Genomic DNA, 27,909 nt, shown 5'->3' with positions numbered 1-27,909 from the left:
CAATAAAATTTTCTTAATTGGAGGCAATTTTTTGGCAGCTGGCCAATCAGATACTAGAAACTTGCCTTACTTTCAAGTTTTTTGTGTCATCTGAACCTACCCTATCTTTACCCTATGTCATCTGAGTTTGACGTTTTAGTATAGTAGAGTATTTCAAATTTCGATTAAAAATCTAAATCAATTGTTTTTTCTATTCAGAATCCGGGTTGCATTTTTTTCCAAGTGAACGCTTTCTGAAGGCTTCTGGATAAATTAATGAAAACGATGTCAAGGCGATTCGGTTCGCGCATGACAAGCAAGCTTCTATAAAATCACAACAAATTCAACAGTTCCAGGAATTCAGGTAAATATATTAACATGTAATTTCCACTTTGTTGATGCAACAAAAGTTTTCCCCTCTTAGAGTGACTTTTCTTGATGTCTTTTTAAATAATCTTATCGCTATTTCTGTTAATCAATGTTCTAGGAAATATCTAATCTCAAGCAAATTAACAACACATTTTAGTATGTATGTACGTCTATGTTATTTATAACACACAATTAGAAATAAAATAATTTAACTTCTCATTTAAAAAAAAATCAAATAAATAAATAAGCAAACCCACAGAAACGCTTAAAATACTTTCAAGATATGTTAAGTAGGTCATTCACTGTCTCCTTCAACTTCATCCAGAAATCCAACCTTTCCTTATAGGGATTTTCAACCATTCTCTCAGTTCCATCAATTATATAAGCGTCCAGTGAAAAATCTTCCTTATTGTCTATTTTTTTCACCGGCATCCATTCACAACCCAATGTTGGGTCATTGAACTTAGCAAAATTTGTCCACATTTTGCAAATAGTTTGAACCATTTGCAGTTCCTTCTTGTTCCAAGGTTCTGGAGCACTTTTCGGTTGAAAGAGATAACAAAGCTCATCAGAATGTCCAGCACCTTTGACGACATTCTCCAATTTGTATCTTTTCTTATGTAAATTCAAATCACCATCAAAGTCAAATATATAGAAGTACAGTGGTGATTTGTGTTGCATTCTTGAACATAACTCTACAACTTCAACAGTTGGCACTATGAAAAGGACATCACTGAAAAACTCACACAACTCATTGAGAGTCGAATGGTCTATGTTCATATCTTTAAAATACAACTCTTTTATGGGAAGTTCGAGGTGGTTGCAAATTTCCAATTTTCCTTTCCCACCAGGAAGAAGATAGCGTAAATTATTTCTTAGATCCTCCAACTTTCCAATAAATGCGGGCAGAACTGCAGTTCCGTCTGCCGAATTGCAACCAATTATGAGGGGCATATCAATAGAATTTTTCTCATTAAATGCGTCCAGAGATTTTTTTGTAAAAACAGCTTCAGGAGAATCTTCTTCAATTGTAGGCTTTCCTGGCACTGTACGACCAGCAAATAAATCATTTAGTGTTGGTGGGACATACAAAGGTCCAGAGATTTCTTTCAGATCTTGGTATTCTTGTAGAAACTCTACTATATCGCTGGGATCATTGGAACTGCAACCAAGTGTTTTAGCGAGTTCCATTGTTTTGAAAGCAGCTCTGTCTTCAATTAAGAATGACATATTTTTAACACCACTTTGCATGATCGCTTTGTGGAATAATTTTCTAGATCTTTCCGATAAGACATGCAGATGTACACTCAGGCTCCCGGCACTTTGGCCAAATAATGTTACATTGTTGGGATCTCCACCAAATTGCGAAATATTTTCTTGTACCCATTCTAGCACAAGTCTCTAAGATTAAAAATTATATAGATGTCGTAAGTATGGTTAATGTAAACTCACTAACCTGGTCTTTAAGACCCGCATTACCAGGAATGTTTCCTTCGGGAAGCGAGAGAAATCCCAGTAGTCCAAGGCGATAGTTCATAGTGACAACAATTACATTTTCTTGCACCAAATACAGAGGGTTATATCTGAAATATGAGTTGATAAGATAAGAACGCATGACTGTCTTGAAAGGTTTTACTTTTCACTGTTTCCACTCCCAGTCACAAATGCTCCACCAGGTATAAAGACCATGACGGGTAATCCTATTTGGGAATCAATTTTTGGAGTGTAAACATTGAGGAATAAGCAATCCTCTGAACCAATAAACTGCCCAGTCTTATCTCGTTGAAAGCAGACATTTCCTTCTATGATGCATTCTATCTCAGGCGCAACGAAGCGCTCCAATGGAACAGGAGCCTATTCAAAAATAGATACAGAAGTATTAATGTGTTCCTTAGAGGAGTGGCATAGTTACTTACTTTGAATCTTAATTTTCCCAACGGTGGTTCGGCATAAGGTATTCCTTTGAAAAAGTGATATGGATTTCCATTTGGAAGCGAATCAACTCCACCAACAATTCTACCTTGTTTTACGGTGACTTTTGCTATCGATGTCATTTTTACGAATGATTCTAATGAATCAACAAAAATTCTATTCAAGCTGTTGGCTTTATCTTGAAAAGTGAAAATACACTCCAGATCATTCGAACACGTTCAGATATGATAAATTTATTTTTTTTTTTAATTATTTACTTCCGATAACAAAAACAAAGGGTAGATTTTTATTAGGTAGAAAATATTTTAATTATATTTAAATGATTAATAAGAAGTATTTGTTTAAATTTATTTGAAACAATGTCACAGTAGACTTCTTATTATTTTGGTATATTGTGCTAAGTAATAGTGGAAGCGATCAAGTGTTAAGTATTTGATAGCAATCTTGATGCTCAAGATTCGTTAAATTGGTTTGGAGGATGAACATTTGGACTGTTGGTGTCGTTATCTTTTTTTTATTAAGTAGGTTATAAATTATAAATATTTGGGTATACTTAATAGCTCGTGCACAATCCTAATAAATTGCCGATTATGGCATAGATAATACTAAAGTGTTTTATGAAGTTGTAAAACCCTTCAAGAGCTTTATATACCTTTAATATGCCAGAAACAAAGTGTGATCATTTGGAAAATAATGTGGGGTTGGACAGGTGGTGTCGGTGTACATGGCTTTTGATTTATTAGACATTGCATGGAAAGCGAAAGACAACATTCGCGTAGTACGGCTAAAGAATAAATCTCTGTACTTGACAGTACGGCCGAACTTGGACTCGAGGGTATAAGGGTTGGCATTCCTAGCAATGACAATTAAGGTTGAACTGTTTACGGAAAAAATGCAACTGGTTATTTCACTAGAGCACAGTTCTTAAATATAACGGTAAAATTGGGTGAGGCAAGAAACTTTACGACCATATTCGAGTAATGGAAATTAAGTACTTTTTTTTAATCATCGACTAAAAGTAGCACTGAATGATACTAAATTTTAGTTTTTTTTTTAAACAATGCGTTGTTTATTTTTGACATTATTTTGTATTCATCCTATTTTAAAAGCGAAATCCAAGAAATACATATAAAACGCGTTCTGGATTATACATTTACTTTCCATAAATTTGTTGAACCTTTCGTTTTCAAATTTTTGTCAAAGTTTTGTAAGAAAAAAAAAATCTAGCTTTATTAATGGTGCTTTTTCCTTAGGTGCAAGAGTAGTTTCTAAGATTGCTTTGTATATGATTTGGTAGTTAGAAATATCAAATTGTGTCAAAAGTGAAATGGCAGTTCCTAGCCAGGCCGACTTTTGTCGGAAGTCATATCAAAAAGATAGTTGAAATGATTTAAAGATGATTTAAATAATTCTCTCGCAATTCTATCTGTATGAGAAAGTGAATCATATACAAATTGTTTTACAAAATGGCCTGGGTACAATCCCTAGCTGTTTGCAAAACTACTGCTTCTTGCTAGGGATCGGGCAGGTTCAGGCAACATAAGGGACTTCATTTGCAGTCAACTTCATTTTTTGACCGTAAATTTTGACCAAGTGCCATGAATTTCAAATTCAGAACTTTACTTTACCAACATCTACATTAAGTTCATAGTACAAGAACTACCAAACATATTATGGTCTACAAAACACTCCCCAGACAAGCTACAAGTACATTACGATTTGTCTTTTGTATTGTAGAGAAACATTACTTATTTCTTTTTTAAATTGAGAAGGAACCCTTTTACAGAAAACATTAAATAGAATTGTGCAGAAAATAAATAAATTGTAGAGTAGTAAAGCTCAGCTTTCACTTCAATGAAAAAACATGATCAGTTGTCATTTTGACATAAGTTGACATGACTTGATAGTTAGGGAGATTTTTCTTGACTAACTTTCCAGATAACTTTCCAATTTACGCTATTTAATAAAATAGCCACAGAGCTAAACGTAGCTCATGTGGAGCAAGTCAATTCCGTTATAACCAGAGAAAATATTTTGTGGACCATCAATACTTTTTCTCTATATAAATCCCAAGGCATGGATGGCATACTGCCAGTTATGATTCAAAAGTTGCATGATGTGGCAGCTCCATGGCTGGAACAAATTTTCAAAGGATGTCTCCTTCTCAAACATGTCAAAGTACTTTTTATCCCGAAAGTGGGTAGGCGAGGTCACGAATCCGCGAAGGATTTCAGACCAATAAGCTTAACATCTTTTGTGCTTAAAACCTTGGAGCGCATTCTTGATTACCATATTAGAGAAATCCTAGTTGGACGACCTCTCAAAAGCTCTCAGCATGATTATCTTAAGGGCAAATCTACGGAGACTGCCCTCCATGAGTAGTGCGTACTGTAGAACAAACAGTCCATTATAAAGAATTTACTCTTGCCACCTTCCTAGACATAGAAGGTGCTTTTAACAACGTCCTTACAGAATCCATAAAAGAATCGCTCGTTAAGTTCGGTATAGAAGACTTCATTCGAGAATGGATTATTTCCATGCTCTGTGGTAGGAAGATTCGAGCCACTCTAGGCAATACAATCGCAATAAAACACGTGAGTAGGGGAACACCCCAGGGTGGTGTTCTTTCGCATCTTCTACCAATCGACCTTTTTATTAAATACATAGTTTCCTGCAGCGCTATTAGGCTGAAGGAATCAAACAGCTGGTTGTCAAAACCTTATTGCCACAGCAACACAACGAAATTGATTCCCTCAGTTATTATCTCGGTAGACACTGACTGCTGCACTCCTACTTTAAGCCTTAGTAAGGGTTTTAAGGTTATTTTCCCATCCAGAGAAGATTGGGAGGATGAAATCTTGTCGATAAGTTTCGACACAACCATCTTTACTGACGGCTCAAAGATGGAGTGCAGAGTTGGATCTGGGATCTTTTCTTAGTCCCTAAATGTAGCTAAATTCTTTAGGCTTCCTGACTTTGCTAGCGTTTTTCAGGCTGAACTGCTGGCAATAAGGAAGGCATGTAAGATACTTAAACAAAACCCAAACTAAAACCGAAATGCGGCTATCTTTACAGACAGTCAGGCAGCTGCCAACACAGTGAATTGTGCTTCATTCTGTCAAAGGTTTTTGTTTTGTACTGTATGTTATATATGCCTCCTACTAACTGAAATTGTTTAGGTGCTTCATACCCAATCACTGAACCTTCCAGCGCTGCGTGTTTGGATTGCAGTGGACAAAGATGGCTTCATCAAAACTGCACATTGCACTTGTGTTGCCGGGCTTGGTGAGTGCTGTACTCACATTGGCGGAACTTTGTTTGCTCTGGAGTCCATAGCAAGAAAATTCGAAGAGGATAATCTAGTAATTAAATTTAAAATTTGTATTTAAAGAAAATTAAATATTGAACAACACAACACTACACAATCTCATAACAAGCATATGAACACAAACATATTGAAAAACAAATAAACTTTTCTAGCAAATGTAAATTGTTTTGTTATTATTAAATTGATTCCAGATATCGGTCACTGATATGAAAGCTTATTGGAAAGTTCCTTCATGTAAGCTCAAACTCCAGGTGCCATGTGAAAAGATTAAATGGAACAAAAGTAGTCAGTCTGCACAGAAGGGCAAAAGACAAGTTCAACCTGCTTCATGTGCCCAAGTGGTAGAGTTTTTGAAATCTTTGAGGGACAAGGGATGTGAGGTTTCAGCAATGAGCAGTTTTGAAGCGCTAGTTCCGGAGCAAGACTTGTGTCTGAGTATAGAAGAACGAGAATTGATTCCAATGTACATGGCCAACGTCTTCAAAATTGAATATGAGGGGTTAGACAAAAGGGAAATTGAAAAAATTTCAGGGATGCTTGTTTTCAGACTAACAACGGAACAAGTCAACTTCGCTGCTTCCATTACCAAACAGCGGTCCAAATGTCACTATTGGCACAAACTGCGAATTGGACGAATAACTGCATCCATATTTAAGCAGGCTGCTAGAACAAATTTAAAAAATGTGTCGATGAGTCTTTTGAAGAGGATCTGCTATTTTCAAGACGAGATTCATTCAGCAGCCGTTAAATATGGTTGTCGCCACGAATCTGAAGCTGTGAACTTCATTTTGTTGGAGGAAAAAGAACAGCATACTCAACTGACGATTGAAACATCTGGGATCATAATTGACAAGGAAAAATCCTACTATGCTTGTTCCCCCGATGGTATTTGGAGATGCGACTGCTGTGGAGAAATGCCTGTTGAAGTCAAGTGTCCCTTCTGCCTCAAAGATGGTGATGTAGCAACTTTTTTATCCTCATCTAGCTGCCCCATCATTAAAGAGAACGGTGAATGGAGGATTTCAAAACAGCACCAATATTACTGGCAAATACAAATGCAATGTGCAATTTTGAAATCTGATTACTGCATTTTTTGTATATATTCCCCTTTTTTTAAGGTGATAGTTAAAGTTCCTTTTGATAAATTGTTTTTTAATAGTGAAGTCTTAAAAACAGACTTATATTTTAAAAATATTGTACTGCGTGAACTTTTAGCACGCTATTATTCCAACAGGACAAATTTCCTAAAAATGTGATAAATATGCCTACCTCTAGTTTTATACATATATACATACGTACCTATATTTATGTGATAAAAAAGCTGTGAATTTTTAGTTGATAAGTTTATGTTTATTTCATATGAAGTTTTTTTTTTCTATCTTATTTTGTTTTGTTGCCTTCTTAATTAATAACATTATTATTTATTTAAATGAATATGAATTTGTTTTTGTTTTTTAATACTTTTTTGTGTTCAAGTTTTTGAATATATATTTAATAAAAAAAAATTACTTATGAAATCATTTGTTTATGTTAAATTAATTATGGATGGACTTAAATTAGTCAAAGCACAGCATATTTTGACAATGTAGTCAAAGTACATTTCATCGCCGTTTATTTTTGATGTCGCTGTTATTGGCTGACGATTTGTTAAAATCAGGTACTTTTGTCGGAGAAGACCAATCACTCTTTCAACATGAACCCTTATCTTGGCAAGGTTTCTTGTCCTTTCAAGGTCATCAGCATCCATTTGGTCTCTGCCGTTTCGGAATGCAGGCATTAAAAGTTTTGCTCCTTTTTCCACAATTACACGATTTACCAGCATTCCTCGATCAGAGAGTATTATATCACCTTCTTCAATGTTGCTGGTGAAACCACAACTCTCAACTACGGTTTTATCGCTGCATCTACCACGATATCCTTTGGACACAAAAATTATTGCACCAGCTGGGGATATAGCAATTAAGTACTTCAGAGTACTATGATGCTTGTAAGATGAAAAAACTTCTGATTTAGCAAGTGAATCGCCTAAATTCATTAAAAAAAGAAAATAAAATTATGTTATAATAATGAAAATGAAGAAATTTAAATATTAAAATTACTTTGGTTTTAAGTGAATTATATTATGTTAGTTTAAAAGTTTGCTTAAATTTACCTGGGGTTTCAGTAAAAACCTCGAAACAGTCAATGATTGCGGTAAAATTATTTCCAAGGGCTTTTTTGAAATACGGAGGTGTATTACGTTTCAAAGCATTTTTTTCAGGCCAATGAACAAATGCAGATAGTTTCGCTTGGAACACAATTACATTTTCATGGAAAATTCTTGACAACGTCTTGATTGTAACCCCGTACTTAAAAGACAGATAAGTAAATGGTAGGTCTAGTCGCAACTTCATCAAGGTTATCATAAAGGCATCAAAAACATTAATTTGTTTCATTGGACTCGATGATATATAGTCCTTTAAAAAGTCAAATAGATGACTTAATGTTGTGAAGTTTGGGATACCGGTAAAGTATAGAACCTTAGAATCATTGTTTTCGAAATCAGTGATACTCATGTTCCTAACTTTTAGCTGTCCAGCCATTGCTTTCATTCCCTTTTCGTTTTGTTGCAACTTCTGCTCATACATTTCAGTACTCTGAAAATTATATTTAATGTTGCAAGATTATGCACTTAAGTGATATAAATAACCTTACTTCTTTTAGTTGATCTGCTAATTTTTTCGCTTTATCCTCACATGCCTTGATTGTTTCATCTTTAGCTTTTAATTCTAGTTTCAGTTGTTCCAGCTCACTAAGCTCCACTTCTACTTCCACAGCAACTGTTGGTGTAACTACTGGATCTACCTCAGGGATAACATCATCTTTCAATTTGGTTCGATTTTTTAACCTTTGGTATCGTCCCACTCCGGGTTTCGAGAATTGCGGATATCCCATGTTTAAAGAAGGTATCCAATCTGGATGTAGCTTGTCTTTAAGCTTAGCTGGACGACCTTCAAAAAATTTGTTTTATTTTTATTATACATATTAACATCACTGAAAGTTAAATACGATCTTACTTGTAATAAAATGTTGAGAACATATTCTTGTGTACTTTAGTGAGCTCTCTTTTAAATCCTTTCTTTTAATGGCATTTAGCCATGCTGTTCTCCTTGCTTTAGAGATTTAAATCTCGGTTGGTTTTTTGTGGACGGCCGGGAAGCGAAAAAAACTGAAAGTGTGATCCCGTTCTGCTCTTTTGGAACAACCAATAACGCAGCACGTTGAAGGCATTTTTTACCTAACACAAACAACAAACAGAGAAGATTAAAGAAATCCACAGAACAACACACTGAAGGTATTTACTTTAATAAATGATAACTTTTGATTATTATTACACAGTACGTTTTATATTTGTCACTTCTTTAAAGAAATAAATGCAAAGTTTTTCTTGTTTGCCCTCCACGCATAAATGACAGACAAGACGTCATTTCGTTTGACGTTTCTCTCCGGTTCTCTATTGGATGCAATTTTTGGCAGCTGGCCAATCAGATACTAGAAACTTGCCTTACTTTCAAGTTTTTTGTGTCATCTGAACCTACCCTATGTCATCTGAGTTTGACGTTTTAGTATATTTTCGAGTACTTCAAATTTCGATTTAAAATCTAAATCAATAGTTTCTCCTATTCAGAATCCGGGTTGCATTTTTTCCAAGTGAACGCTTTCTGAAGGCTTCTGGATAAATTAATGAAAACGATGTCAAGGCGATTCGGTTCGCGCATGACAAGCAAGCTTCTATAAAATCACAACAAATTCAACAGTTCCAGGAATTCAGGTAAATATATTAACATGTAATTTCCACTTTGTTGATGCAACAAAAGTTTTCCCCTCTTAGAGTGACTTTTCTTGATGTCTTTTTAAATAATCTAATCGCTATTTCTGTTAATCAATGTTCTAGGAAATATCTAATCTCAAGCAAATTAACAACACATTTTAGTATGTATGTACGTCTATGTTATTTATAACACACAATTAGAAATAAAATAATTTAACTTCTCATTTAAAAAAAAATCGAATAAATAAATAAGCAATCCCACAGAAACGTTTAAAATACTTTCAAGATATGTTAAGTAGATCATTTACTGTCTCCCTCAAATTCATCCAGAAATCTATCCTTTCCTTATAAGGATTTTCAACCATTCTCTCAGTTCCATCAATTATATAAGCGTCCAGTGAAAAATCTTCCTTATTGTCTATTTTTTTCACCGGCATCCATTCACAACCCAATGTTGGGTCATTGAACTTAGCAAAATTTGTCCACATTTTGCAAATAGTTTGAACCATTTGCAGTTCCTTCTTGTTCCAAGGTTCTGGAGCACTTTTCGGTTGAAAGAGATAACAAAGCTCATCAGAATGTCCAGCACCTTTGACGACATTCTCCAATTTATATCTTTTCTTATGTAAATTCAAATCACCATCAAAGTCAAATATATAGAAGTACAGTGGTGATTTGTGTTGCATTCTTGAACATAACTCTACAACTTCAACAGTTGGCACTATGAAAAGGACATCACTGAAAAACTCACACAACTCATTGAGAGTCGAATGGTCTATGTTCATATCTTTAAAATAAAACTCTTTTATGGGAAGTTCGAGGTGGTTGAAAATTTCCAATTTTCCTTTCCCACCAGGAAGAAGATAGCGTAAGTTATTTCTTAGATCCTCCAACTTTCCAATAAATTCGGGCAGAACTGCAGTTCCGTCTGCCGAATTGCAACCAATTATGAGGGGCATATCAATAGAATTTTTCTCATTAAATGCGTCCAGAGATTTTTTTGTAAAAACAGCTTCAGGAGAATCTTCTTCAATTGTAGGCTTTCCTGGCACTGTACGACCACCAAATAAATCATTTAGTGTTGGTGGGACATACAAAGGTCCAGAGATTTCTTTCAGATCTTGGTATTCTTGTAGAAACTCTACTATATCGCTGGGATCATTGGAACTGCAACCAAGTGTTTTAGCGAGTTCCATTGTTTTGAAAGCAGCTCTGTCTTCAATTAAGAATGACATATTTTTAACACAACTTTGCATGATCGCTTTGTGGAATAATTTTCTAGATCTTTCCGATAAGACATGCAGATGTACACTCAGGCTCCCAGCACTTTGGCCGAATAATGTTACATTGTTGGGATCTCCACCAAATTGGGAAATATTTTCTTGTACCCATTCCAGCACAAGTCTCTAAGATCAAAAATTATATAGATGTCGTAAGTATGGTTAATGTAAACTCACTAACCTGGTCCTTAAGACCCGCATTGCCAGGAATGTTTCCTTCGGGAAGCGAGAAAAATCCCAGTAGTCCAAGGCGATAGTTCATAGTGACAACAATTACATTTTCTTGCACCAAATACAGAGGGTTATATCTGAAATATGAGTTGATAAGATAAGAACGCATGACTGTCTTGAAAGGTTTTACTTTTCACTGTTTCCACTCCCAGTCACAAATGCTCCACCAGGTATAAAGACCATGACGGGTAATCCTATTTGGGAATCAATTTTTGGAGTGTAAACATTGAGGAATAAGCAATCCTCTGAACCAATAAACTGCCCAGTCTCATCACGTTGAAAGCAGACATTTCCTTCTATGATGCATTCTATCTCAGGCGCAACGAAGCGCTCCAATGGAACAGGAGCCTATTAAAAAATATAAACAAAATTATTTTCTTGTTCCTCCTAGCAGCGCAGATACTTACTTTGAATCTTAATTTTCCCAACGGTGGTTCGGCATAAGGTATTCCTTTGAAAAAGTGATATGGATTTCCATTTGGAAGCGAATCAACTCCACCAACAATTCTACCTTGTTTTACGGTGACTTTTGCTATCGATGTCATTTTGATTTTTACGAATGATTCTAATGAATCAACAAAAATTCTAGTCAAGCTGTTGGCTTTATCTTGAAAAGTGAAAATACACTCCAGATCATTCGAACACGTTCAGATATGATTAATTTATTTTTTTAATTATTTACTTCCGATAACAAAAACAAAGGGTAGATTTTTATTAGGTAGAAAATATTTTAATTATATTTAAATGATTAATAAGAAGTATTTGTTTAAATTTATTTGAAACAAAGTCACAGTAGACTTCTTATTATTTTGTTATATTGTGCTAAGTAATAATGGAAGTGCTAAGTATTTGATAGCAATCTTGATGCTCAAGATTCGTTAAATAGGTTTGGTGGATGAACATTTGGACTGTTGGTGTCGTTATCTTTTTTTTATTAAGTAGGTTATAAATTATAAATATTTGGGTATACTTAATAGCTCGTGCACAATCTTGATAAATTGCCGACTATGGCATAGATAATACTAAAAAGTGTTTTATGAAGTTGTAAAACCCTTCAAGAGCTTTATATACCTTTAATATGCCAGAAACAAAGTGTGATCATTAGGAAACAAAATGTGTGGTTAGACAGATGGTGTCATGTGTACATTGCTTTTAATTTCTTAAAAATTGCAAGGAAAGAGAAAGACAACGTGGTAAGGAATTCCACATTCGCGTAGTACGGCTAAAGAACAAATCTATGTACTTGACAACGGTAAAAAAGGGTGAGGCAAGAAACTTAACGACCATATTCGAGTAATGGAAATTAAGTACTTTTTTTTAATCATCGACTAAAAGCAGCACTGAATGATACTAAATTTTAGTTTTTTTTTTTAAACAATGCGTTTTTTATTTTTGACATTATTTTGTATTCATCCTATTTTAAAAGCGAAATCCAAGAAATACATATAAAACGCGTTCTGGATTATACATTTACTTTCCATAAATTTGTTGAACCTTTCGTTTTCAAATTTTTGTCAAAGTTTTGTAAGAAAAAAAAAATCTAGCTTTATTAATGGTGCTTTTTCCTTAGGTGCAAGAGTAGTTTCTAAGATTGCTTTGTATATGATTTGGTAGTTAGAAATATCAAATTGTGTCAAAAGTGAAATGGCAGTTCCTAGCCAGGCCGACTTTTGTCGGAAGTCATATCAAAAAGATAGTTGAAATGATTTAAAGATGATTTAAATAATTCTCTCGCAATTCTATCTGTATGAGAAAGTGAATCATATACAAATTGTTTTACAAAATGGCCTGGGTACAATCCCTAGCTGTTTGCAAAACTACTGCTTCTTGCTAGGGATCGGGCAGGTTCAGGCAACATAAGGGACTTCATTTGCAGTCAACTTCATTTTTTGACCGTAAATTTTGACCAAGTGCCATGAATTTCAAATTCAGAACTTTACTTTACCAACATCTACATTAAGTTCATAGTACAAGAACTACCAAACATATTATGGTCTACAAAACACTCCCCAGACAAGCTACAAGTACATTACGATTTGTCTTTTGTATTGTAGAGAAACATTACTTATTTCTTTTTTAAATTGAGAAGGAACCCTTTTACAGAAAACATTAAATAGAATTGTGCAGAAAATAAATAAATTGTAGAGTAGTAAAGCTCAGCTTTCACTTCAATGAAAAAACATGATCAGTTGTCATTTTGACATAAGTTGACATGACTTGATAGTTAGGGAGATTTTTCTTGACTAACTTTCCAGATAACTTTCCAATTTACGCTATTTAATAAAATAGCCACAGAGCTAAACGTAGCTCATGTGGAGCAAGTCAATTCCGTTATAACCAGAGAAAATATTTTGTGGACCATCAATACTTTTTCTCTATATAAATCCCAAGGCATGGATGGCATACTGCCAGTTATGATTCAAAAGTTGCATGATGTGGCAGCTCCATGGCTGGAACAAATTTTCAAAGGATGTCTCCTTCTCAAACATGTCAAAGTACTTTTTATCCCGAAAGTGGGAAGGCGAGGTCACGAATCCGCGAAGGATTTCAGACCAATAAGCTTAACATCTTTTGTGCTTAAAACCTTGGAGCGCATTCTTGATTACCATATTAGAGAAATCCTAGTTGGACGACCTCTCGAAAGCTGTCAGCATGCTTATCTTAAGGTCAAATCTACTTAGACTGCCCTCCATGAGTAATGCGTACTGTAGAACAAACAGTCCATTATAAAGAATTTACTCTTGCCACCTTCCTAGACATAGAAGGTGCTTTTAACAACGTCCTTACAGAATCCATAAAAGAATCGCTCGTTAAGTTCGGTATAGAAGACTTCATTCGAGAATGGATTATTTCCATGCTCTGTGGTAGGAAGATTCGAGCCACTCTAGGCAATACAATCGCAACAAAACACGTGAGTAGGGGAACACCCCAGGGTGGTGTTCTTTCGCCTCTTCTATGGCTTCTGGTCATGGATACAATTCTCAATTCAATTAGAGAGATGTGGAGTGAAGGCGGTAGCCTACGCGGATGATTTGGTGCTATTGGTGTCAGGAAAGTACACCTCTGTGATTAGTGAAATCACGGAGTCAGCTTTGAAGAAAGTTAGCAACTTGGCTACGAGTTGTGGACTAGGAGTTAACCAAAGTAAAACTGAACTGTTGCTCTCAACGGTCAAATCCTATCAGTTATACTCAACCCTAAACTAAACTGGAAACTAAATATTGAAGTACGGGTTAAGAAGGCCTGTGTTGCCTTCTACGCCTGCAGCAAAACTTTCGGCAAAAAGTAGGGACTTCAGTCCCAATCTTAATATATGGTTCGATTGTGTGGTGGCCTGCTCTTAGCAAAGCCTATAATATTAATAAGCTAAAGAGATTCAGAGAACAGCTTGCGTGGGCACCACAGGGGCCATGCGTACTTGCTGAACGGACGCCTTAAACGTTATTTTGGATCTTCTACCAATCGACCTTTTTATTAAATACATAGTTTCCTGCAGCGCTATTAGGCTGAAGGAATCAAACAGCTGGTTGTCAAAACCTTATTGCCACAGCAACACAACGAAATTGATTCCCTCAGTTATTATCTCGGTAGACACTGACTGCTGCACTCCTACTTTAAGCCTTAGTAAGGGTTTTAAGGTTATTTTCCCATCCAGAGAAGATTGGGAGGATGAAATCTTGTCGATAAGTTTCGACACAACCATCTTTACTGACGGCTCAAAGATGGAGTGCAGAGTTGGATCTGGGATCTTTTCTGAGTCCCTAAATGTAGCTAAATTCTTTAGGCTTCCTGACTTTGCTTACTTAAACAAAACCCTAAATAAAACCGAAATGCGGCTATCTTTACAGACAGTCAGGCAGCTGTCAAAGTCATTACCTCGGCCATATCCTCATCTAAATTGGTCCAGCAATGTCGCGATGAGCTTGCGAGCCTGAATATTTACCTCGGTTTCACCCTGATCTGTTTTCCGGGCCATAGTGGTATCGTGGGAAATGAACGGGCTGACGAGCTAGCCAGACAAGGATCGGCCCTTCATAGCTCACTTGCGGAAATGGTTAACATTCCTCTTGGTGCTATGAAGGGTAAAATCTTTTCTATCTACCAAACTGAATCAAACCGAAGGTGGAGCAATTTACCCAACTGCATTATATCTAGGAAGATATGGCCCACCTATAACAAAACCCGTACAAACGATCTTCTATGCAGGCCAAGGCAAGACATAGCCAGGATTGTTGCGGTTTGTACCGGACATTGGCCTATAGGAGTTCATGCAGAGAAATTGGATATCTCTTACAACACCTTTTGCCGTAGCTGTAGTGACCAAAGAGAAAGTGAAACGATAATCCATTTCCTCTGCAAATGTCCTGCTTTGGCAAACGCTAGAATGAAATACTTTGGAAAAGCATTCTTTCAAGAACTTGAAATGCGACAAAATGACTCTAACATAATCGCTATGAAGCTTCTCTATCATACTATCCCTTTCAATCAAAGGTCAAACGAGTTTTTGTATCAAAACGGCGCACTACAGCGCTAATTGGATCTCATGCTAGGTTGCCTTGAGATCGCCATTTCTGCCTACCTACGCTATTTAATAATTCTATTGTTTTCTGCATTGTAAAACTGTTTTCCTGGAAAAATCTTAGTCTTTGGTGTCTTAACACTGGGCAAATGCTTATAAAGTGGAAGCAGTCTTTTTTTGCTTTCATGTTGCATAGGGTACAGAATTGCTGGAAATTTCCGTTGTATGGACTGCCATTTAAGGTTAGGAGCTCACGTCTGGATTTGAACGAGCATCTGAATGTGAAGCAACTTTATATATGTATGTATTCGACCTGCATCTAAAGGGTGTTGGTAAACAGCTAGCAACCCCCATTTCTAAATAAATTGCGTAGTTAGGTGTTCCATTTGGCAGAAAGTTTTTTTATGAAATATCTTTGGAGCTTTTCTACTGCTTCAAATTCACCCGTTCCCCAAACTTGTGCTGCGTAACAAAGAGATGATTTATCTGACAGCAATATATTTTGGTTTGAGAAAATATTCCTCCATGCCATATTCAGCAAGCTTTGCGAAGACTTCGCCTTTTCAATTAGATGAGTTTTGAAATCCATCGTCTTGGTTAACTTAGTGATTTCAAGACAATGGCCATTGAAGAACCAACCTTCTCTAACCAAACTGTGAGCTTAAATTTATTCACGAACGGGAATGGTTCATCGAAAATTGGGATTTTAAATTGATATCGGGTGTCTAAGATTTTTAAAGACTTTAGCTCTCAATACATTAAAATTTCGCTGTAAGAAAAAATTCCGTGAGAAATTCCATTCAGGTAATAAATTATAATTTTATAGTTCATTATTGTTACAATGTTTCTGGAAAATAAATCGTACTACTTTTATACAATGTTTTGTTTGTGGTTGGTTTGTTACTTTTTTTACTCGTTAGTAGCATGATATTTCGTGTTTTAAAGTTATAAAGCTTTTGAGTCTTCCAAGTACTATAATCAAAATCAAATCAAGTGAATAATTATTGAAATTAAATTAGTTTATTAAAATTCCATAGAATTTTTCACAATTTAGCAACAGGTGGTGATTTGATGGTTAATTTAATCGGACAATGAAACAAGTCATTACATCTTTTTGGAAGAAGTAAAAGTTTTACATTGGATATTTCAAAAACAGTTAATAGAGTTTTTCACTGAATATTAATGAATCTCTTCTTCGTTTGATCAGGAACTAACTTTCTAATCTATCAATTAAAGTTTAATTAGATGGTTTCAAGTTTGAAATTTACAAAATAAATTCTAGTGTTCCCCAGGGCTCCGTTTTGTATCCAACTTTTTCTACTTGAAGCATATACAGCTGTGTTCAAAATAATAGGAGTGCTTTTACAAAATTTGATCTAGTGTTTTTTTTACCATGTGTATACTGGTAATCAGCTCATTTCTCTACCGGTAAGTATAACGGGACATTAAAGATGATAAAACAATGAACTGGTTTGGAATTCATAACCGTTTACATTGGTAAATCTTTACTCTCAATCAGGCTATTCAAAATAATAGGAGTATGAGTTATATTGTACGTAAAAAAAAAAATTAAAAACTTAAAAAAAATAAACAGTGAGTAACTAAATTAAAATAGGAATATTAAATAGTTGGAATATCGAATAACTAAACATGTTTGGTAATTTAGTGGGCCGAGGAAACCACTGCACCGACGAAAAACGGGAAATCATAAAAAAGTTGCGAAATGAAGGAAAAACGTATAAGGATATAAAGTTGATGTTGAGGTGCTCTGACCAAATGATCGCCAATGCTGTAAAATATAAAAAAAGGTCGAAATCCAGGGAAGGAAACGAGAAACGAGTGAAAATGACGATCGTCGTATTGTTCGCTACAGCCGAAAGGATCCTTGTGCGTCCTCTAAGATGATCCAGGAAGATCTAGGACTGTCAGTAAGTAGCGTAACACTAAGAAGGCGATTGTTGGAACACAATCTTTTCGCTCGCAGTCCACGAAAAGTTGCCGATGCTTACAAAAAAACATGTAGCCGCTCGTTTGAAATTTGCAAGAAGCCATGCTAATTGGCCTGCAGAGAAATAGCGAAACATTTTGTGGCCTGACGAGACCAAAATTGTTTTATTCGGTGGAACTAGCTATACTAGGCAATACGTCCGACGTCCAGAAAATTCCGAGTTTAAGCCTCGGTACACCATTAAAACGGTAAAGCATGGAGGTGCTAAAGTGATGGCATGGGGCAGTTTCTCATATGCTGCTGTTGGCCCCATACATCAAATCATTGGCACGATGGACCAGCGCGGTTATGAGGATATAATGTCCAGTGTGATGCTGCCTTATGCGTGTTGGAATATGCCGGTTAAATGGGTATTTCAACAAGACAACGGCCCGAAACACACCAGTAAGTCTGCCATGGAATGGTTTCGGTACAATGGGGTTGAGGTCATGGACTGGCCAGCTCAGTCGCCTCACCTCAATCCAATAGAAAATGTATGGGCAGATGTGAAAAAGGGTGTTTCTCGACGAAGACCCTTGAATTCGAGGCAGTTTTGGGACGCAGTCGAGGAAACATGGAACCAAATTCCAGTTGAGCGTTGTCAGGCCCTTGTGAACTCTATGCCACGCAGATGTGCAGCAATTATAAAAAAACAAAGGATTTTCCACAAAATACTGACAAAAAAATCTTAATATTGAATATTTTTTTTAGTTTTTTATACTTTATTTTGTTTACTCCTATTATTTTGAACAATTCGTTTTGGCTTTATTTTGATAAAATGCATGTTTTTAAAACCTTATTTGTTTTAAACAAAGCAGTCTTTAAGACTACTAAAAGACTGGATTACCTATTTTGTACAAAAGAAAAAATAAATTTAAACAAAATTTACAACTTTTGAGTCACGATTTAATCTAAAAAAAACAGGCACTTCTACATAGCAACTATACGGCAAGTATTTTAACAGAAGTTGAACAACTTAAACTCGACGATTCCGTCCGTCTGTCTAAACCATTAGGTCGATTGAGTTCAAACTTTTAAATTTAGATTAAAAGTAGAATGGTATGCATATTTTTATTCAAGACTTTTTTGGTCAAGACTAACTAAAACTGAGCGATAGATTTTTTTTAATATTCTCAAATAATTTTATTTTATTTCTTAAATTGACTTCTTTTAATATATTTTTGTATTGACCCAGAAGTGAAACCCCCTTTAAATTTTCTCATTAAGGAATAAACAGTTTTTTTTCTGAACTAAGTTTTTATATTGTTTCAATATCACTTGATGATCAAGAAATCTTTTTTTTGCATTAAATTTTTTTCAAAACTCGAAATGTCAAAAACTGAAAAACTAACAATTTTCGAAAAAAATTAATAATTTAACCTTTTTTTGAAAAGTTAGATTTTATTTATGTAAATTTTGGAAGATAAACTCATTTTTGTTTAAGTCTTGAAATGTAGGTAATTTTTTAAACAGACTCTTTGGATACAGGAGCCAGTCCAAGCCTTTTTGTTAAATTCATTAACGACCTATCGTCTGCAACTTTGAATCTATAGAATTGTTTCGCTAATGCCAGTTCCGTCAGCTTATCATATTCGTTTCAAACTCCTCCTATATTTCGTTAGCTTGGGTAATTTTTAAACGAGGAGAATTGAATGCTTTAAAAACTCAATGGTGTTTCATGTCGTCAAAACGTAACTTCATCTTTACTTCCGCTATTCATGAGAAGCATTTGCATCGAGAAAACTAATCAATTTTGAGTGCTGGGTATGAAATGAACACATATGTACATATATTGAACGATATTGCCCAAAATGCTTCTAGGTGCTATGGATTTCTCCAACGTCATACGGTGCTAGATATTTTTCGAAAAGACTTCATTAGTCTAAAACTTAAATATATCTCACATATTTGATGCTTAGGAAGTTATCTTAAATTGTCATAGATCAATGACAGAATCCCAAAAATAGCTTTGAAAATGATGATAGTGATAAAATTATAACAGAAACTTTTACATCACTCGAAAATCGTGGCAATGTTTCATTTCTTTCGTTGCTTTACCGATATTTTAGATTTTATTATATAGAGCTCATTTAAAAAGATTGTTTTATGGAGCATTAGTAAAAAAAATGTAATCAATTGAAGATACTTCAGAAGGAGCCCAAGTATTCTTTTCCTCCTTCCTTGAAAAAAAAGATGCAATGCGACCCACGCTGATAACTTTTTATCTGTGCCCGTCTGTCGATTTTTCTAAAAATTTAACAAAATATCGATAACAACATTTAGTGTGAGATAACAAAATTGGAAGTCATTATCTTTCTTTGTTTTCATAATGCTTCATAGACTTTGGCACCAAGCTCCCTTATTGAAAATGCGTGCTTTTGATATTGATGAATCTTTACTTCAATGAATTAGAAATTAGAAATCTAACCGTTCAATACAAGTTGTATTAGATGGTTTCAAGCCTGATATTCATAAAATAAATTCTGGTGTCCCCCAGGGCTCCGTTTTTTCTCCGACTCTGTTTCTTATATTCATAAACGATCTTTTGTCTGTCACTTCTAATCCATTTAACTGTTTCGCCGACGACAGTACCCTCAGCTTTTCATATTCGTTTCTAGATTCACATCCTTGTCCTTCGGATGTGGAATTTCAACGGCAGCGTATGATAAGCTCATTAAATTCTGATATTGACAGCATAGTCCAATGGGAAATCAAAAACCGTGTAGAATTTAATGCTTTGAAAACTCAATGCTGTCTCCTGTCGTTAAAGCGTAACGCACACCCGATGCCACTATCTATGAGTGGCACTTGCATCCAGGAAACCAATCGGTATGTGTATTACAGATCACCTCTAATGGAATGATCACATATTCGATATCGCCAAAATGGAAGAATTTGTTCACCCCTTCTGATCTGGCTATAATCTACAAAGCTTTCATCCGTCCAAAGCTTGAATATGATTCGCATATCTGGGCAGATGTCCCCAAAACAAATTTAAATATCTTGGATAGAATTAAAAAAAGTGCTTTAAAATGATAGGGAACAGAACTATAATCGAAACATTTACATCGCTAGAACACCGCCGCACAGTGGAACGAAAACATGAAAAAGTGGTCATCGGGCTGTAACTTTTGAAATAATTGATGGATTTTGAAACGGTTTTCACTATTTTGTTCTTGACAAATTATAGTTTCATAATTTACTAGGTGGTTTACCCGACTTCACCCGGGAGGTATTCAACTATTTTATATAAAAAAATTAGGATTAATAATTTTTATAAAGTATCTCTATACATATTTCTATTATGGTTAAAATACTTTTTTGTAAGCATACAGATTTTTTGCCGAGCTGACACGGGAGCAAGCAACATAAAATTGTCCGTGGGTAAAACAGGGATTTGTGATATAAATGCCTGCAACCCTCAGTGTCCGTGCCTTATTGCTAGACATAGCAAAACAAAGCTTTATAGGGCATACGTTAGTAATCATCAGTATCCTGGGAATGAAAACGCTTTGGCCTTGGGCTGAACCGGAAAGAATTTTAGCTTCAATCGCTTTCCCCTGCATAGTTACTATCCGTAATCTAGTACCATTGCACAATTTCGGTGCATTTAATTCCTCATAAGTATTATTGGAGCCGCAATTTTCAAGTCTAGTTTATGGGAAGGAAGTTCTAATGTATTCAAAGAATTCAAAATTTCGATTGGAATATCAGTCAGATTATCAATGGAAAGATAAGTTTGTTGATGGGCTTCAAACATTGAGACAATTTTATAATTTATGCTTGGAACAGAATCGTTTTTAGGTTCTAAAATCACTCGTTCGCCTTACCAGTCATCCGTTTTTTCTGAAATTTGGGCGACGGGTAAACATTAGCTTTTAATGCATCTTGTCTAGTTACGCTAGTAGCAAATGTTGGTTCTATTAGTACTTCACCATCATTATTCAAAATATTTCCATTTCCTATGTCCAAAAGAGTTCTTGAAAATTGTGCTGCATTACTATCACCACCCAAATGTACGCGCATATTTGTGGTCAATCTTAAAAGTTTGACAGAAGTCCACAGAAACGACGATTTTATACCTCTTGGCACACCTGCAAACAGTATCACAACACCTCTCATCGGACGTTACTCAGTTCTAAAATTCCTAAGTGTACGATCCAGAGCTTCAGGCTGGTCGCGGCATTATTAATTAAACTTCACTTCACTTTTAATTAAACTTCACTTCACTTCAATCCACTTCTTAATTATTTATTTAATAGAAATAGTTTTAATATTGATTTCTTACAAATATCAAATTGTCATCCATACGTCATTACATAGCTGTCATTTTACGTCAATTACATAGCTGTCATTTGCGTTTTGTTATTCCAAGTCTGATTCTTTTTTGTTATACCACGTTTTATAGTGACTGACGTTTCATGTCAAGTCACACGGGAACGCTGTCGAACGGGATAAAAAGTATCCTATGTCCGTCTCCTGGCTCTAAGCTACCTCCCTACCAATTTTCAGCCAAATCTGTTCTGCCGTTCTTGAGTTATAAGTGGTGTAACTAACACAACTTTCTTTTATATATATAGATTTCAAAAAATCTCAATAGATAAGCAATTTCCAAAAAAATAAAATGAGGGACATATCCAAGAGTTTTCAAATTCTTTTTAAGTAAATAAATATAATAGAAAATTAATAAATATTTATTGTTTTTAATATATTACAATTTGTTAAGTATACAAACAAAAATTTAAAGTAAAAAAAATTCATTTCAGAAATTTTGCAAAAAAAAATGTATTTTTCAACAATAAAAAAATCATGTATGTGTATTCAACAATACAAAAAAATAAAAATATGATGTATTTGTTAAAAAAAATAAATGTATTTTATATTTCAACTGTAAAAAATCATATATATTAAATAGTTTAAAAAAAATAAAAGTATAATGTATTTGTAAACAAAAATAAAATGTATCAATAAATCTGTTCTTTAGTTTCACACAAAACTTTCGAAAAAATTCAAACAAGTCCAATTTTTTTCCCTTGAATTTATTGTCGTTGTTTGGCTAACAATATTTAACTAAGTACTTATAGTCACTTAAATCACGCCCGTTAGCCTTTAAAACGTTGAAAAAATCTTCGTAAGTAAACACACCCATTTTAACTTAGAAGAAGGCTTCAAAATTATCTGTCCACTAAACCGACCGCTTAGTTGAAGTAACTAAACAAAAATGGCATCCATAAATATAACATCACATGATTATTTTTTGTTAAATAAAGAGAGACAATATAACCGTTAGCATGAAAGCCATACTTTTTTTTGCATTTCATTTACTGTTGTGACTTGTTCTGTTTTCGCCTAACGTTCTGTTTTCGCCTAAACTGAGCCATCTTTCGTGTACAAGTACGACTGCAAGTCTGGGGTCGGGTTGACTTGCGAGTAGACGAATATTTACTTGCTACAGAAGTATTTACTTGCGTTTATTCACACCAAAATTGGCATTTTTCCGGGTTTTACTAGCCTCTCAAGTATTTACTCGCGAGTAAGAGTAAATACTTGTTTTATTCACTTCAATTTTGGCGTTTACTTGTAATTTTGATATGTTCAAGTATTTACTTGTCCTACTCGTTTTTATTCACACCGCCCAATACCTTAATTTATTCTCAAGATATAGAACGTCTTATTTTTTATAAATAAAACTGACAGTTGGATTTGTCTAAAATGTTTACTAAATGGACAGGTTCAGACGACATGGGGGCTTGACAGTAAGGCAAGTTTCTAGCATCTGATTGGCCAGCTGCCAAAAAATTGCCTTCCAATTGAGGCAACTTTGTTGGAAAATTAGCGAAGAAAAATCTCCCTTACTTTCAAGTCAATTCCACTTATGTCAAGATGAAGGCTGATCATACTTTTTCATTTAACTGAAAGCTGAACCTTGGTCAAAATGTACGTTTAAAGCATGCAGTTGACTGCAAATGAAGTCCCTTACATTGTCTGAACCTGCCCAATGTTAAAACGACATTGAAACTTTTGAGAAATTTAATAATATTCAAATCGACAAACCGGGCTGATTACAATAACTACCTAAAGGGGAGTTTGGCAGAGTTTGGATCGCATAACTTTAGAAATAATGAACGTATACACGTCATTGTTTAGTTGTTTTCAGAACATTTTGTGAATAATAAACTTTTTGGAATTAATTAAACAAAATGCAATCAAAATTCCTCATCCAAAAACATGATTTTGTCAATTTTGTGAAGAATGCACTAAACTCCAATATTTTGCAATCGTTTTTCTCCAAATCTTTCAACTTGAGGAAAAAAGTGGCATAATCTTTTTTATTTACAATTATATGATCTACAAAGTGTATGTACAACTTTTCGAAACAAAAACCTTGCTTTTTGCAAAAAGTCCATTTTTCCCTAAATTTGTTGCTCCGGTCCAAAATGAGACCACTTTTTAGGTAGCATTATAGACGTATAAACAAATCCCTCCAAAAAAATTCAGCTTTATCGGATTTTTTACAAATTGAATGTCTAATTTTTGTGGACATTAAACCATTAAGATCTCCTCTCCCCCTTAAAACCTAATTGATTAGATTTTCTGAATTTAAACTAGTTTACAGATTCAGTAGATAAGGAATATACATAATTGCTTTCGACAGGCAGAAGCAACCTGTTGTGTAAAGTAAACATTATCTTAATCTGAACGACTTATTTTCAAAAGATTAGGATTGATATGACTGAAAAGACGAACTAGTCGATTGATGAGTGAAACGTTAAAGTCTAAATTCTAATTTAATAAATATATTTACTTAAAGCCCTATCTTCAAGAGGTAAATCTAGTCTATCTTCCGGTGCTATAATCTACCCATTTGCGTACCTATACTTATTCCCTCCGAGTACATTCAAGATAATTATGTACACAACATTGAGTAGCTTTGATTTATTAAATTGATTTCCAAGATTTGTAAAGTCTTGGGAGGGTCTGTTCGATTCGAGCAACTTCTCGTATGTACCTTTTTTGTGATGTCTTATGCACTTCGTCATAATGTGAATGAATGGATGAATAAGAAACAAAATAAAGGTCAGTCTTCCTTCTTAATTTCATTCAAGTACTTGTTTTGGTTTGTTTTTATTATCAGATTTATATTAAAAAAGTTAAGTAAAATTTAAGTGGGTATAAATAGAAGTATATTGACTTATTAAATATTATAACTTTCTGATCCTTTGTCGATTAAAGTCTTAATTCTATTCAAATGTTATTTTATTACGTTTGAGAATAAATTAAAATCGTAAAATAATTGATAAACAAATAAAATGATTTTATCTCGTCAATTTAATTATTATATTCTACAAGAAACTAAACGATTACTTTATAATAAGGTTATTCTTTTGCTAATAATAATTTATAAAAAGAAGTTTACTCTCTTAATATTCGATTCAGGCTTCTGCAAAAATGGTTACCCACAACAAAGTCAAGATCAAGCAGGGGACGGTCGTGGGTGGTGAGGCTTTGCTTACCAATGGCGCGAAATATTACTACTTCAAGGGAATACCATATGCAGTTCCTCCATTGGGAAAGTTAAGGTTTCAAGCACCAGTTGCATTGGAAAGCTTCGCCCAGCCCGAAATCGACTGCACTAAGGAGGGTGACGTTTGTTCTCAGAAGGATCCACTCTCTGGAGAACAATGTGGATCAGAGAACTGCCTTTTCCTCAATGTCTACACACCAAGGAGAAAAGAAGATGACACAAGTGAGAAGCTTCCAGTGATGGTGTTCATTCATGGCGGAGGCTACATGTTCGGATATGGAGATAGCAATTTGTGAGTATAAAAGTTGAAGATGATGGTCAATACATTTTTGTATAGATATAAACCACTTTATTTAATGCAGGAAGGTGTGGTTGTTGTCACCCTGAACTACCGTCTTGGAGCGTTTGGTTTTCTATCTCTTCCAGAAGCTAATATTCATGGAAATGCCGGTTTGAAAGACCAGCATCTGGCTTTGCAGTGGGTTAGTGACAACATAAGCCACTTCGGTGGAGATCCTAATAATGTGACGTTGTTTGGTGAGAGTGCGGGTGCTTCGAGTGTACATTTTCACTTTCTCTCAGAAAAATCAAGGAAACTCTTCCACAAAGCCATTCTACAAAGCGGAACAGCCAATATGCCATGGGCCATGAAGAAGTATTTAACTAACAAATCTATGCTTTTGTCTAAGGCAATGGGTTTTCATTCGAATGACCAGATAGAAAATGCAAAGTTTTTGAGGAATTATCAAAATTTGGGTGACTTCTGGAAGCATATGTTTTCAGTTATGTCACCGGAGGATCGTCGTCGAGAACTTCCCATACCATTTGGACCAATTGTCGAAAAGGATAGTCCTGAGGCATTGGTGACTAAAGAACCTCTGGAGTCAATAAGTGAAGAGAATTCAATTGACATCCCTCTGATGATGGGTTACAATTCGGGTGAAGGATTACTCATGCTTTCAAATTGTGTAAAGAAGTTGGAGAACTTCGAACGGGATTTGTCTCGCTTAATACCGAGAAATATAAATCTCCAACCGAATGACCCCCAAAACGAGGAGTTAGCAAAGAAGATGCGTGATTTTTATATGGATGGAGCAAAAATAGAAGAAGGAACCTTGGATACATTTCAAAATCTACTAAGCGATTTTAATTTTGTCATTGATGCATATGTTGCAGCAGAGATGCATTCCAGACATCAGCACAAGTCACCGTTGTATTTTTATCGATTCGACTACACTGGTGACCTGGGATTCTATAAGAGACTTTTTCAGTTTGATCATCTAAAGGGTGCGTGTCATGGTGATGAATTGTTTTATATTTTTCAATCGGCAATGGCCGATGAGCCTTGGGCAGACAGAGATAAGAAAATGGTTAAAACCATGTGTAAATTGTGGGCTAACTTTGCGAAATATGGAAACCCAACACCGGATGGGAAGACAGATCTAATCGATTGTACTTGGGAGCCAGTGAAGAAGATAAAGAATAATGAGAGTTTTGTTTTGAATGCATTTGTTATAGACGAGAAGCAACAGATGGCGCAGAACCCTGATGAGGAGCGAATTGAGTTTTGGAGAAGTGTATATAGAAAATATAACAGTCCGTCAACGTTGGGACTATCAAAATTATGACTTAATATTTAGTTTATAAGTTAGCTTAGTAGTTTTAAGATTTTATTTAGTTTATAATAAATAAAAGTTGGGAAGCTTATCTTTATATTAAAAATATTTATTAAACAGTTTGACTAATTTTAAATTTAGGAATGGATGAGTTGAAACACATAAACTATCAACTTCTTTGTTTTTTAAGGTTTGAATTGCTTTTTTGACGTTTGACAATCGGCGGTCCTGATCGATTTCTGTTTGAAGACACAGGCCTGCCAGGCCGTTTTCTGTTTGACCAGGTCTTAAATTAAATCATGATAGAAATGGACACAAAGGGCAGGTTCAGACAACATACGTGACTTGAAAGTTAAGCAAGTTTCCAGTATCTGATTGGCCAACTGCCAAAAAATTACCTTCCAATTAGGGCAACTTTAATGGAAAGTTGACTGGAAAGTTAATTAAGAAAATTCTCCCTTACGATTAAGTCAAGTTTATTTCTATCAAAATGACAGTTGGTCATGTTTTTTCATTCACCCGAAAGCTAAACATTATTAATCCATATTTTATTTTTTTTTTCTACACAACTTCATTTAATGCTTTCTGTTCCTTGTCAATTTGGAAAAGAAATTAGAAATATTTCTTTACAGTACAAAATACAAATCGTGATGGACTTGTAGCTTGCCTCAGGATAGTTTTGTAGACAATTATTTGTTTGGTACTTTTTGTACTATGAATTTAAAGTAAAGGTTTGCGAAGTTAAGTTCGGAGTTTGAAGTTCATGACACTTGAAAACCAACTTGTTGCTTTGGTCAAAATGTACGTTCAAAGAATGAAGTTGATTGCAAATGAAGCCCCTTATGTTGACTGAACCTGCCCAATTGCTTTTTTGACGTTTGCAAGTCACATTCTTTTTGAAAATCTTCAACTTTAGTTTGAACGTCACGTTTTATTTGTGATCGCTGGCCTCAATCGCGCTCTGTTTTAACAACAACGTATAATTTTATGAAAGACAGGAAAGGCGACAGTCAAAATTATTTCCCGTCCAGCCAGACCTGACTCTTCTCACCTTCTGTTTGATCAGGTCATGAAATCACGATATAAAGGGACACAAAGTCAGAATAATAGTCAATTTATTCACTCTTTATCTCTCTTCCTCTTTTTTATGGGGCTTCACATTTTACAACATGAGGTCAGTTTCCAGCACTAACCAAAACTGCCAGTTGTCAAATGTCAACAATTGTTGCCAAAATATTGTTCCACACTACAAAAATGTGGCAGCTTTTGGCAGAAGAGACCGCTCGGAAGACAAATTTTGCCTAAGAAATTCTTCGGGCAGAAATTGAAGAG

General features: G+C 34.9%; 4 protein-coding genes across 7 annotated transcripts; 2 read left to right on the top strand and 2 right to left on the bottom strand.

Moving 5' to 3' along the window:
- Positions 1-142: 142 nt before the first annotated feature.
- Positions 143-6,864, top strand: LOC129952737 (uncharacterized). Of its 2 annotated transcripts, XM_056065540.1 has the most exons (4): positions 145-343; positions 5,356-5,404; positions 5,460-5,642; positions 5,800-6,864. In XM_056065540.1, exon 4 carries the CDS (start codon positions 5,815-5,817, stop codon positions 6,862-6,864), a length of 1,050 nt encoding a protein of 349 aa, XP_055921515.1. In that variant the 5' UTR covers positions 145-343; positions 5,356-5,404; positions 5,460-5,642; positions 5,800-5,814. The 2 variants fall into 2 exon arrangements, with proteins under 2 accessions (XP_055921516.1, XP_055921515.1); XM_056065541.1 differs by lacking the exons at positions 5,356-5,404; positions 5,460-5,642 and having other exon boundaries at positions 143-343.
- LOC129949145 (uncharacterized) lies at positions 504-11,674 on the bottom strand. Its single transcript, XM_056060416.1, has 11 exons — positions 11,338-11,674; positions 11,061-11,278; positions 10,881-11,007; positions 9,703-10,825; positions 8,303-8,598; positions 7,761-8,244; positions 7,207-7,633; positions 2,265-2,496; positions 1,985-2,202; positions 1,805-1,931; positions 504-1,749 (listed from the first exon to the last, which is right to left on the bottom strand). Exons 1-11 carry the CDS (start codon positions 11,473-11,475, stop codon positions 625-627), a joined length of 4,515 nt encoding a protein of 1,504 aa, XP_055916391.1. The 5' UTR covers positions 11,476-11,674; the 3' UTR covers positions 504-624.
- LOC129952736 (uncharacterized) lies at positions 6,913-9,097 on the bottom strand. Its single transcript, XM_056065539.1, has 5 exons — positions 8,951-9,097; positions 8,665-8,885; positions 8,303-8,598; positions 7,761-8,244; positions 6,913-7,633 (listed from the first exon to the last, which is right to left on the bottom strand). The coding sequence occupies exons 3-5, from the start codon at positions 8,540-8,542 to the stop codon at positions 7,134-7,136; spliced, it is 1,224 nt and encodes a 407-aa protein (XP_055921514.1). The 5' UTR covers positions 8,543-8,598; positions 8,665-8,885; positions 8,951-9,097; the 3' UTR covers positions 6,913-7,133.
- Positions 9,168-26,685, top strand: LOC129952735 (juvenile hormone esterase). 3 transcript variants are annotated; one of them, XM_056065537.1, is made up of 3 exons: positions 9,168-9,419; positions 24,874-25,253; positions 25,299-26,685. In XM_056065537.1, exons 2-3 carry the CDS (start codon positions 24,886-24,888, stop codon positions 26,587-26,589), a joined length of 1,659 nt encoding a protein of 552 aa, XP_055921512.1. In that variant the 5' UTR covers positions 9,168-9,419; positions 24,874-24,885; the 3' UTR covers positions 26,590-26,685. The 3 variants fall into 3 exon arrangements, with proteins under 3 accessions (XP_055921512.1, XP_055921513.1, XP_055921511.1); XM_056065538.1 differs by lacking the exon at positions 9,168-9,419 and adding an exon at positions 16,762-16,877; XM_056065536.1 differs by lacking the exon at positions 9,168-9,419 and adding an exon at positions 24,610-24,812.
- Positions 26,686-27,909: the final 1,224 nt, after the last annotated feature.

This window comes from Eupeodes corollae, chromosome 3, assembly GCF_945859685.1.
Source record: "Eupeodes corollae chromosome 3, idEupCoro1.1, whole genome shotgun sequence".
NCBI lineage: Eukaryota > Metazoa > Arthropoda > Insecta > Diptera > Syrphidae > Eupeodes > Eupeodes corollae.
The sequence above is the reverse complement of the archived record's forward strand: the minus strand, read 5'-3'. Positions and strand labels throughout refer to the sequence as shown.